Genomic DNA, 13,288 nt, shown 5'->3' with positions numbered 1-13,288 from the left:
TGCACACTTGGCAGGTAGGACTGAGGCTAAGCTAAAGGATCCTTTGCTTTTTACTCCAATGCCCACATAATTAACTGTGATGCTTAATGCTATCAAGTGACAAAGAACCTACTATCCTTGCCTCCCCTTTTCCATATGCGCGTGTGGCATGGGTAGGGAGTACACTGAGGCTGAAATTGGGACTCGTTCGAGTGCTTTTCCACCCTATTCACTGAGGCAGGGTCTCTTGGTTAAACCCAGAGCTTGCTTTTTTGGCTAGTCTCTCTAACCATCTGGCTCTGCCTCTGGAGGCTGCAATCAGGAGGGCCTAGGAGGGTCGTCACATCCATCCAGCCTCTAATGGCATTTCTGATCTGCACACTGGTCTAACAAGCACTCTAACAACAGGGCCATCTGCCAGTCAGAATGTACTCCATTTTCTTTAGCCTTTTGTTAAAAACAAAAGAAGAGAGCAAGATTGTAACTTACTACTGTAGGAAACACTAAATAAAAGCCAAACCAAAGAGAATAAAATAGCAAGGCCAGCCTGGTCTACACGAGCAAGTTCCAGGACAGCCACAGCGGTTACACAGAGAAACCCTGCCTTGAGAAGCTCAACAAAAACAAAACAAAACCTAAGAGAATAAAGAAGCAATAACAAAATTATAAATACACAACTGCTGAGACCTACAAAGATTCAAAGCAACTAACACAATTTTATTGTTTCCATAGTAGGCTCTGGACAAGGTGAAGACAAAGGAGACAAGGACAACACTCTCATTCCTACCACAAATGGATGTTACAAGTCTCCAGTGGCTTAACATATGAAAATGTATATATATATATAAAAAAAGACCCAGAGAAATATAAATATTCAGATATTTGCAGCACAATACAATATCCTTAGAAAACAACAAAGCAGTTATTTTTGTATGGTATACGTAACTGATAGTAATTTAAAATGCCAAAGTATCCTCCCCCATAATCTAGACTGAGGATTGCAGAATTATAAAAATATACAAATAAAAACAAGTTGAGTGCTCAGAGACAAATAACTCTCCTTATTTTAATGCATCAAGATGCAAACGTTGAATTCAGGAATGCCAATCAGTTATATGCAGATAAATAAACAGACCAACAGTACTTTTATAATCAAACCCAACTAACATTATACTAAAAATATATATGTGTATATGTACCTATATACACCACACCTATTTTAGAAAAAAGGTGCATGGTGAAAATGATTCTGAAAGTATTCACTGATGATGAAACCTTCTATGTAAAAAATTAAACTATTTTTGTGCAATTCCATGTTTTCATCCCACTGAAAACTCTTTGAAAAACATTTCACGATGACATGGTCCTAAGGCATTTCCCTCTACAGTGGTTCTCCACCCACTCAACATCAAGATGGCAGCACAGAGAGAGGTCACATGGATACAACCTGACATACCCTTGCGGCACTTACTCCCTGGAACTCCATTCACTCTTGAAACCAAGAAGTTTACAGTTGCTGCAAAGACTTACCAAAAAATGCGGTTTCTCTAGTCCAAATTAAGCACTCAAGATATTAAGAGGCTGAGAAGCCACTTCATTTGGTTTCTCAATAGCCCTATAAGAAAAAATTCTATATTGCAACAGCTAAGCAAGTTCTCATTGAATTAACATTGCATCCTTCACCTGCATAGATTCAAATTTGGCTTAATAGCTCTTTGCCCCAGTACATAAGTCTGGAGTTCACAAACACTCCTAAAAGTCCATTTTATTTGTGAAAAAAGATTCCATAGTAGTACCATGAGAATATACAGGATAATAAAGGCTTCTAAAATCTGTCTGATGAACCTTGGAGCATTCCTCAGTTGGAGTAACTACTAAGGGTATAAATAAAAACAGAACTTGAATGGATTAAATATTTATGTCAATAACCATGTCTAGTAAACAAACGAAATGACAAGGTACCCTGAGCTACTCCTATAAGCACTGAGGATCTGAAGCATAAAATGAGTAACTGCATACACTAGAAAAGGAGAAGAGTCTGAGGCAAGAGTTGTAGGTGTGTAAATATATATTTATGTGCACACACATTGTGTGCATTACTCTCTATATAATTACATAAATATCCATAAGATGCCCTGCTGCACAGTTCAGTCCTAAAGGCCTTATCAAGGGACAAACTACTTCTAGCACAGGCCCTAGAGTTCATACTATCTGCATAAGAAACCAATGTGCATGTATTCACAGCATAAACCTTAGCAACAAAAACATTGCTATTAACATAGGCTTTAGGTTGATGGATTTGTTTTTCACCACTATAAATCAGTAATTTAATCACAAGATTTCTTACATGGAGACTCAAAAATAATAGCAACAAAACTGCAACTGGATTTTGAATTCACAAGAAAGATGCTTGGTAAGGTAAACAAACAAAGTTCAATTTCCAGAGTAAGAATATCAAAACTTTATAAATCTCCCGAGATGCAGTTCAATTACTACATCATTAGAAAAATAGAATCATAGAATGAGCGGCGCCAGCTAAGCATTCCCAACACATTGACCCGTATGTTTATCTCTTTCCTCTTTTGTTTCCAGCTGGAGGTCTCTTCAACTGAAGGAGTTGTCCTCCTGTTCCAAACCCCGCAGAGGCAGGATTGGACACCCCAAATGTCAAACCAGCTGATGCCGTGATGCCAGGATTGCTGAAGTTAAACCCAGACGTACTTGAGCTGCCAAAGCCTTATGTTCAGGGAAGAAAATATTCAAATGAGAAGTTAAATCACAAAAACAAATATATAAAAAAAAAAGGGATGAGTGGAAATCTACATCTGAGAAAACACAATCTATAAGATTAGGAAATGCCTACAGCCCTTAAATTTCAAACATGGAACGTTACAGAAAGATAATTTAGCTAACAGCTAAAGGGCATCTTGAGAGACAGAAACCAGGTGATACAAAGAAAGCAAGCTAGCAGAAAATCACCAGGAAAATTCAAGCTGCTAGAAACTTCCCTGTCTGTATGCTGCCAATGTGTTATATGTGCCATGTGCATAAAATCATATCACTACATACACATTATGTTAGTGTCTACCTCCTCAGGCTCACCAAAAACATTTTAGAAAAGACCTTCAAGGCATCTGGACCTGCTCTTAAATCCTAAGCCTCAGGAAAGCCTCAAGTCACCTCAATGTTCAGGACAATGTCAATAATGTGTATTCCAAAAGCCTTTATAATGAAATACAAGAGTCCTGACTGCCTGGCCATCTGACACAGTCTTTAGATTCTGGTTCTGATACCCTGATTACAAACCTTCCACCACTGGCACTGCTGACTTTAAACACTTATTACAGGTGGAATTGCCTAAATTTGGACACATTTTTTAAGCAGTGTTACATCATTATTTTAGACATACTATTTATCCCTACACATTATACAAAAGGACAAGTTTATTTACAAATATAAAGTAAATGGGAAGGTAAATATATTTTTGAGTTTTCTACTAGGAGTGGATTAAACCTATTTAAAAATGAACAAAGAACCGTTAGTAGTCATTCATAAACTATACTACCCCTTAAAATAATCAGAGGTACTCATAACCAAAGATGACTTGTTGGAACTGAGATGTGGCTCCTGGTTGGGCTGCCTGGTGGTACAGCTCTACAGTGTCAGCTCCTCAAGAGGCTGAGGAAGGAGCACGAGTGTCAGCCCAGCCTGGGCAACTCAGTGAGACTGTGGTTCAAGGTGAAACAGAAAAAGCATGCTGGAAAAATAGCTCAGTGGTATAGTCCTTCCCTAGAGGGGGTAAAACCCTAATGTCCACCCCCCATTACAAAACAAAACACCCAAAAAGTTCTCTTGGATGGAAAAGCAAACCACCAAAATATAATACTGAAGAAAAAGGGAAAAAATGCCTTCAACCATCAAGTCACTCGCTAGGATTCAAATGAATCTCTAGCTATTTGTTTATAAGTCTTGTTACATACTGCCACGAAATGTAAGGCTACACAATTTAGTCAATCAAACATGCTTCCTCAGAATAGAAAGTGAATTAGAGATCTTCAGGAGTTACTGGGAATAAGAATGTGTGTAATCTTTAAATGATTTGTACTTTTTAACCTGCCTGGAATTCAGGCAGAAGCACACAAACCTGCACTAAGACTTCCTGAGGGTTTATCTGTTGTTCCAAATCCAAATGTGGAGGCCCCTGTGGTGCCGCTTCCGAAACCAGAGCTAGCTCCAAATCCTAGTGGAAGGTAATAGAGAAATACACAGTGCACATAAAACACAGATTACAGGCTACTCACAAGAAAACCAACCACCACCACAGGTCAAATAAACGCAGTGTTCACAAACACGACTTATCTAGGCAGTCTGCTACTTACTCCATTTACTTAAGAGGTCTTGAGCAGAGTAATTTTAAATAAAGAACTATTATGTAACTATTCAGACTAGTTCATGACCTAGCAAGTTTTGAAAATGAGGATATTAAAATCAAGATCATATTGGTATTTTGATCACTGAAATGACTATAGACTGTTAACTATGTGCCTGGCTGAAGCATTATTTCAAATTGGAAAAACAAAAAGGCTGACTAAAGTCATTAGCAAGCATGCCTTGCACAACAGTATAAACACTACAATATTCCAAGGCAAGTGCTCTCTGCTCCTTATTAGCTACAGGACAGTTAACCTACCTCCATCTATTCTGTTATAGTAAGTCATGTTACATTCCATCTTAACACTGACAAACTGTCTGCTTCTTACAACATGTATTTCCTCATACAAAGCCCATGAAGAAATTCTAAGTACTCAAGGATAGTTTATCAGGAATTCTCTATACAAACTCCAAATTATTATTATTATTATTATTATTATTATTATTATTTTGTAGACAGTCTTATATTATTTCTTATGTAGCTGAGAATAACCCAAAACTTCTGATCCTCCTGCCTCCACCTCCTGAGCTCTAGGATTCCATGTATGCACAACCACTCTCTATGTGCTGTTAAGGATGGAACCAGGCCTTCATGTATGCTAGATAAGCACTATACCAGCTAAAATGCACCTCCAGCAAAGTTCAAATTCCTTTTGCTCTTCTGCAATGGCTTACTGAATTACTTAAGTTGAAAGTGAACTATCACTGCTTACAAAAAAAAAAAAAAACACTATGGAAAGTGGACTGTAGTCAAGAGGGATTATGCTACCAATTGTGCATGGTTCTAAAATTCTCAATTAGAACAGCTCCCATTAAATAACTGTGGTAACTTGTAGCCTATCTTTACATTTTAATGGAACCTTCATTATACTATCATACTTCTGTCAAAATATAAATTCCCAATTATCCATAGGAATTGAGTGCATTTATAACTAACATGTGTTATAGACTTACCTTACTAATTTATGAAACAATTAGAATCTGAAATGCTTATGTATGCACAGTCAAATATGCCAAGAGAACATAGAAATGACAAAATGTGAACTGTTTAATTTATAATAAAATGACTTATGTTTAAAGAGGTCACACTCATGTTTAAAAAAAAAATAATGACCAGGAATATGTATACGATCTAGATGTAGCCTAGATTTCAAAGTTAAATTAGAACTAATTTTTAAAACTTTAATTAAAACTACATTGACTTAAACTAATTCTCAAGTTCACATTTGAGCACTCTGGTTGGAACACACAAAACTCCCTGCCACTTGGTTTTAGTGCTTTTTTTATATATACTTTCCAGAGGACAGAATGCCTTTTTAAGCTCTGAGACTAAAGCTAGAAAGCAATGGTTATGTTTGGAGAATCCTTTTTGCCAGATGGAACCTTAACTTCCCAAATAGCAGCAGATCCTCTTAAAAATGGGTTATAGGCTACCGTCAGTTCAAATGTAATAGCTCAATGAAATATGAGAAAAGGTAAAGTGTACCTCCAAGGTTTGAAGAACCTAAGCCACTTGATTGCAAGCCAGTGCCAATACCTGAGCCGAATGGCGTTCCAAAACTAACTCCCAGAGATGGCTGTGGCCCTGGTATGAAAAAAAAACGGGGGGAAAACAAATTTGCCTTACTCTTTCAAGATTAAAGTTCCTATATGAGATTATTTTTAAACTGAACATTGATTACTTTTTAACAAATTCCATGTTAAAACTTAGATTTCAAGATGCCTTTCTGACCTAGCTTATCTATCCCAAATGTTTTATCTGAAAAAGAATTTTTAATCTGCTTATAGCTACAGTTAAGAGGCTTACCATAATGAAAAATGTTCAAAAGTTTAATGTACTAATAGTTTGAAATATTTGATGCATCACAAATTATAGTTTTTATATTTCTAGAATTGTTTTAGTTCTTACTACTTGTTTTCTGATACAACTATTTGGTGTAATAAGTTTTACTTTCCTTTTTAAAAAACAAGCTCCCAATATTAGAGTCAAGTCCCAATGATCAAGAGACTGACACTAACATAGCAAAACTATCATGTTACTTCATAAAGTACCCAAAAAATTAGGCATGACTTCTTATAGTATAGAAATGGCATATATAATAGATAAAAAACAAGACAATGTTTTATTTTATTTAATTTATTGTTCATTTTAAAAGCAAACCAATTACACAGTAACATGACAATTCCAACTTGTTCACAACGTTATTATTGAGTTCTATCCTTCAGCTCTGCTACATTTCACCACTCATCACCTGATTAGTAAGATCAAGAATGAATATTCACAAAGGCACATGTGTACCTTGACAGACCCAATACATTCAAGACTTCAGAAGCTCCAACATTCATGAAAATGCACTCAAAATCAGAGCCATGCGTCATCCTCTCCACACTGACACTTTAGGGATTTTGGCTGAGTTTGTTTGGCAAGAATAGCATCAAACTTACTAGCCCCTCATGGTAACTACTGTTTTGTTTTGTTTTTTAAACTAATCAGGATACAAAAATCTAAGAGAACTGTCATTTGATATTGATTTATGGAAACTCCTCAGTAAGTCTCATAATACAGTCTTAGCCCTGGCCTCTGGCCTTTGCATGTAGTGGTTAGTACATCTCAGAGCCGAGGGAATGCCAAAGACATATGCATCTTCAAATTTGACTTCAAAAATATCAAAGCCTTCACACTGTCCAATGAAGAATGAGGTTTGTATATTCAAAAGGTAGTATAAAGTTATAAAGCACAAAACAACAACAAAATGAGGAAGTACATTTTGCTACCCTGGGACAGAAACTGGACTTTTCAAATAGCTTCTATCCAGAAAACAGAATAACTAAATAGCAGCCAGAGTTCTTAAACTACTATTAAAAAAATAAATTAAAAAATATTTTTAAGTTTTTACATCGTTTGTGATTAATTTAAGAATAAAGACCTGACTAGCAGCTCTTTTGTAAAATGTTATAATAGGAAAAAGAAACTTGCTTATTACTTTTTTATGTCTAACAAAAATAACAGGAAAAGCACATGTCCAGTTTCTTCAACATTGGGAGACTGTCACATTTTAGCAGGAGGCACTGCTGGTGAAGATGCTAAAGACCAATGCACACCACAGTCCTCAGCCTTACAAGTTGGGAGAGTCACCCAAATGCATGGTTTTGTCATGTGTGGGTCCATTTTTAAGAGCAACAGAACAGTTTCTGTAATCATTATATTTAGGACATCAGAATGCATCTAACAGTGACAAGACTCCCATTGCACAATAGATGCGAGATAGTTTTGAGTTTTCTACCTTCACACAAATTCTGAAGGCAACATCACTTATAAAACTAGTAGGCAAATGTATAACATTTTAAGTAGTAAAAGCTTACGATAACTTATCTCCCACGCCAAAGTGTTAACATATATGATACTCTGGCCACCATATATATTAGTTTCACTATCAGAAAACAGATTCTAAATCTTTCAGGTAGAAGCTATGTAAACAATTCAAGTCACTTTGAAATCTGAATAGTCATTTAATGAGAGGCTCTTAGTTCCACAAGTGAAATCAAATCAATAAATATAAACCAATGATTGCCTAGAGTGAAATTTCCATGTAAAGAAACATTTTACAAAAGTTTCCATGACAAATTCACACAACAAAATCAGGTTTAGCACTGTAATTCATATTTTCTAGAATAAATATTACCTTATTTAATGTAAAACTGCATTTATAAGAAAAGGACTAAAGTGCTAGAGTTTCTTATAATTTTCCATGGTCACCAAATGTCTAATGTAATTACCACCATTACTTGTAAGTTATCTTTTAAAATAACAAAAATGCCTTCCCCTGGTAAGAAAAACTTACTGTTACTTCTAGTGGGGAATGTTCCTTTGGTTATTAAAACAACAGAATCATAAAGCCATAAGAAACTAAGATGAAATACTTAACATTTCTGATTTAACTCTACACCTTAAATGTCCAAACCTTCACCTAAAGCTAGAAAGCAGGAATTACTCACAAATGCCTCAGCTCTCCTTAAAAACAGCAGCTAAGTCACATGAGAAAAGTCTTATGTAAACATCAACAACTTTTAAGTGTGAAAACACAACAACAAAACTCAACTTCAATACACTGACTGAACAAAATCTATCATAAATCAAGATCATATGAAAATCCCAATATAAAACTACTAAGGTTTTTGGGAGGGCTGAGGAACATTTGTGGACAAGTATACATGAACTTATCCATGCACTGATGCTTATTTTGTGCATGAATACTGGGTTTTCATTAATTCAGCCTTTACAACAAAACAGCCACAAATTGAACATGCCTAAACCCAAATGTATATTTGTTTTTATTAAGAAAGAATGGAGGGCTGGGGAGGCAGTTCAGAATAGAGTATGTGCTCATTAGCATATATAAAGTCCTGGATTCAATCCCAGCACCAACCACTACCACCAAACAAAACAAAGCAAAAAAACAGTAAGTCATTTAAAATTAAGTTCATTCTTCCACCTCCTAGAAAGATAAGGAAAAAAAAAAAAAAAAAAAAAAAAAAAAAAACCAAAGAGGCAACAATCTAAGAAAAGCTATCGTCCTTGTGTCCCTGTTTATACCAATTAAGTCAAGAATCCATATGTAATAAGCCAAATACTTTAAGAACTCAAATTTATACAGCAACTGTTGTGTATAAAAACATTATACAAGTTCTGTCCAGTTTCTCTAGATGGTTTTATATTGGGACTTAGAAAGATTTCATGAAAAGTACCACACAGGAGTACCTCCCTGGGTACAAAACAAAATACAACAGGGCTTTACTAAATGGCAATTCATTAACACCATTATTCATAAACCTAACAGAACTCCTAAACATCACAATCCAGTGTCCTAACCTAAACTAGCATTTGTATAGTGACTACAGAGTCTGAGAGACACTTTCAGGGAAACAAAATGGAAAAGAAACAGAATGCAAACTGTAACCACCATTATTTATCAATACTTCAACAACTTGATATAACTCAAAAGCACAAACACTGTAACGTTACTAAGATTGATAAATTCCAATTCCTGCTACATAATTAGAAAGTCTTATGTACACCCTAAAGCCACAAGAACACACTAAAAGCAGTTATTTTCCCTGGTAGGAAGATGTGGGGTGTGTTGATGGGGAAGCCTGGTAAAATTTCAGGCAAAATTAAAGCACATGAACAGAAGCTCCCAAGAATTCCTGCAAAGTTAAACAAATATTCTATACATTACACAGAGCAAAGGCCTTTACTACATTGTCTACCTTTGCATTCCATAAATCTACCTGATAGGAGACATCCATTTATAGACTAAGCATTTGTCTTCATGTCTGCACCCTATGCACTTCTAGAGATTATAGTCTACACAATTTAAAAAAAGAAAATAGAAAGGAAAAAAAAAAAAAAAAAAAAGGAAAGCCAGGCATGGTAGCACATGCCTTTAATCTCTGCACTCTATACACAGAGACAGATGGAGCTCTAGGTTCCAGAACAGGCAGGGATTCACAGAGAAATTCTAGTCTCAAAAAACAAAGGGGGAAAAAAAAAACACACACAGCATTTTGACAAGTGATTTAGCTTCATATGTAATTATTTACCATAAAGCGATTCATTTAGAGCCCAACAGTTTGGATAGCTCACATTTCTCAAGCTTTATTTATTCTCTTGAAAATAAAGTATATTTTATTAACAGTTACTCAAAACACATTTCTCTGACCTATCCTAGGATGAACTGTGATTAGCTGTTAAGCAATGAAAACTGAAAAATCATACTACTGGGATTGATAGTTCATTACTCCAGAGCAAAGACTATCACCCATAATCTGTCTACAGAAGTCTATACTCCAGCCAGCTAGAGAGCTTATGTGAATCCCCATTAACACGGATCCAGCCATGGATGGTAGAAGATTTGGCCTAAGTCCATCAACAACTCTTTACTGATGGCAGGTCAAGGCTGTCACTCAAATATGAAGAGAGTGACTAGAGCATGCTTCTCTAGTATAGGTGACCTAAATGCAACCCAAACATGTATTTTGTTTGGTTTTCACTTTTTAATATTGCTGTTTACTACTGGATTATATGGAATTTGTCAGGAAGACATATACTACAGAATAATAAGCCTCATTCAAAACTTTGTAAATGACAAAGGGAAAAAAGGTAAGACTACTTTCTATGTCAAACTTAAACCTGATTAAAAAAAAAAAAAACTACCAGGAATATGACAACTAATCAACTCCTAAAATTCCAAATGAATCACTGAATAACCATACCACAGAAACACTACAAATGATGTTCAACCAAGAACTAAGGTCCTACATAATGTACAATCCATCTCAAGCCTTCTTACTGATCTTGCTACTATTCAAGCCACACCGGAGTTACAAAAACCCTAGCATGCACCTTCTTCAAATCTGGTTTGAACTTTTAGAGGACCTGTTATTTTGTTTCCAGTCAAAGTACATTCAAATAAACCTACTGACCTTCAACACACCAACAGTCAACAGAAACATTGCATCCAGAATGCAAATACTCTGCAATCATTATATATGAGAATAAGAATGCACCATCTATTATTATCATACCTAAAAAATGCAACATATGGTTGGGATTACCTCTGAGTTTAAAACAATAAAGGATACAATCACAACTTGAGAATCTAATGTTTTCCTTAAATGTAATTCAGTAGTGAAACACTATGTTCTAAAGGGTATCTATAGCAATACAGCAAATAACAGTAACTAAATTCACAATATTCAACATCTGATGTATAATTATTGCTAAACTACCCTGCCTTTTGTTTCAGGTATGTTTATAATTGTGTCTATCACAATTTTTAGATTTGTATTGGAACAACTACTGATAGAAATTTTGTCAGTGCTCACACAAAAGGAAGACTTATAAAAATGCACATTATGTTCTCTGCATTTGAACAGTAAGAAGCTATAACTTGAATGCATTCAGACCTGTAGCAGGCTGTTGCTGCTGTGTAAGTGTTGCAGCCATGGCAACGGCTGCTGCATTTGGCATGGTGCTGAAAGGAGTAGGTCCAGTAGTTACTCTGGGTGCATTCTGCCACTTCTTGGCTTCTGCTCTCCTGGCTTCAAACACATCTACAGCATCACCCAAAAACATTTTCCTGTAGCTTAGATACTGTTCTTTAAGCACCTTTAAAAAAAAAATAGAGGAGAGGGATTAAGTTCCATGTTGAGAGCATTTAATCATGAAACACGTTGGCAAAACTCAAACACAGTAGTCACAATACACATTCTAGTTCCAGGTGAACTACAGATGAGACTCCTAATAACTGACACTGACATGACAAGGGCTGGACTTGAAAGCTCTATCACTACTGTGACTATTTGTCACTGTTGTCACAAATCTTTAGAATACACCATGTAAAATATTCTGGTTTCATCAGCTAAGATTACAGGCAAGCAGGATCATATTTAAATAGATATTACTTTTCCTTTAAGCATCTAGTTTTCTTATACCCTTTAAATGAAAGTACTAAATATATACCAGTCAAATAAACATTTTTAAACAAGTGGGCACCATATGATAAAGGAAGATTCCACACATTTAGCACAGAAAGACTGAATATTAAGAAACGTGGCATTAATAGCAGGTGAGGGAAACAAATCTCATTACTGTTCTCAAATCCATTCTTCCTTTCCCTGTGTCCTATACACATCCCCACACATAGTGCAACTTCCAGTAATGAAAAGTAATGGCTTAAGACTTCACAGTAACAATGGGGAGGGGGTGTAGAGGTTATAGCAGCAACCACATACCTAATACCAGTATGGTTTATATGATGAATTCTAAAACTTCCCACTTTGCTAATGTCTTTGGGGTATGCTGGATAAGGTAGTTTAAGTCTCTTTCAATTGGTTAATGAAACCAAAGGAACAAAAACAATTTCTCATGAGATTCAAAGATGCACAAATCTAGAGCTTGTATGTTTAGCTTCATACTACTTCAGATGAAAATAAATGGTAACATACTTTCCTGGATAGTTGTTAACTTGACACTTGCTAGAGTCATTTGGAAAGACTGAGAGCATGCCTTCATAAAGGGGGCTTACACTGTCAAGTCTACCAAGTATTCTTAACTAGTTATTTACGTGAAAGGACCTAGACCACTGTGAGTGGTGCCACTCAGGTGGTCCTGAGTTGTATAAAAAAGGAGGCTGAGAAATAAGAAGAAGCCAGTAAGCAAGACTCCTCTCTGGCTTCTGCTTCACATCTTTCCCTGACTTTCCTCAGTAATGAGTGTGACCTGAGATATATAAGAGGAAATAAACCCTTCCCTCCTCAAGCTGCTTTTGGTCATAGTATTTATCACAGCAATAGAAACCCTAACTAAGACACACAACAAAGCTGATCCAAGTCAAGACTTTGGTTCTTGGAAATGTATCTAAATAAAGCACAAAACAACTAGGGGAGGTAAAAACAGCTCCAGGCCTATTTAGGCAATACAGCAAAACCCTGTCTCAAAGAGAAAACACATTAGAGACAACAGATTATTCAAATATCTATTTATAGCAATCTCAGCCAGATTTCTCGATTTTTACTTCCTCTAGATAGTCAAGTTCGACCGTCTTCTCAGCACTCAGCCAGGCCTGTGGGAAGACCCTGGCAGGGCTGATCTAAGGGCCTCACTAAACAATCCAATCGGTAGTAGTGACAGGCGGTGTGTACAAAGGGCAGGGGGACTTAATCAAAGCAAGTTTATGACCCACACTTACTGCGACTTCCTCATTCATGGGGCCCCATTACCAAAAAGGCTATTTTTCAAACCATAGAGGAGAAATCCATTACAGACAACTTTGTAACAAGGCCTGGCATCATAGGTCTATAATCCCAGATACTCCAG

General features: G+C 36.1%; 1 protein-coding gene across 2 annotated transcripts in view; it reads right to left on the bottom strand.

The window, feature by feature from the left end:
• Positions 1-13,288, bottom strand: part of Nup58 (nucleoporin 58) — a 49,551-nt gene that overhangs the window by 15,387 nt on the left and 20,876 nt on the right. Inside the window, exons 12-15 of one of the 2 annotated variants that reach the window (XM_051195579.1) lie at positions 11,377-11,578; positions 5,897-5,995; positions 4,124-4,219; positions 676-2,715 (exon numbers count right to left, since the gene is read on the bottom strand). In XM_051195579.1, coding sequence (XP_051051536.1) covers positions 2,546-2,715; positions 4,124-4,219; positions 5,897-5,995; positions 11,377-11,578 — 567 coding nt within the window. In that variant the 3' untranslated portion in view covers positions 676-2,545. Of the gene's footprint in view, positions 1-675; positions 2,716-4,123; positions 4,220-5,896; positions 5,996-11,376; positions 11,579-13,288 lie in introns of those variants that run through there. The other variant, XM_051195580.1, reaches the window with a different exon arrangement.

This window comes from Phodopus roborovskii, unplaced genomic scaffold, assembly GCF_943737965.1.
Source record: "Phodopus roborovskii unplaced genomic scaffold, PHOROB, whole genome shotgun sequence".
NCBI classification, from domain to species: Eukaryota; Metazoa; Chordata; class Mammalia; order Rodentia; family Cricetidae; genus Phodopus; species Phodopus roborovskii.
Note: the sequence above shows the minus strand (reverse complement) of the source record. Positions and strands in the feature narration are given on the sequence as shown.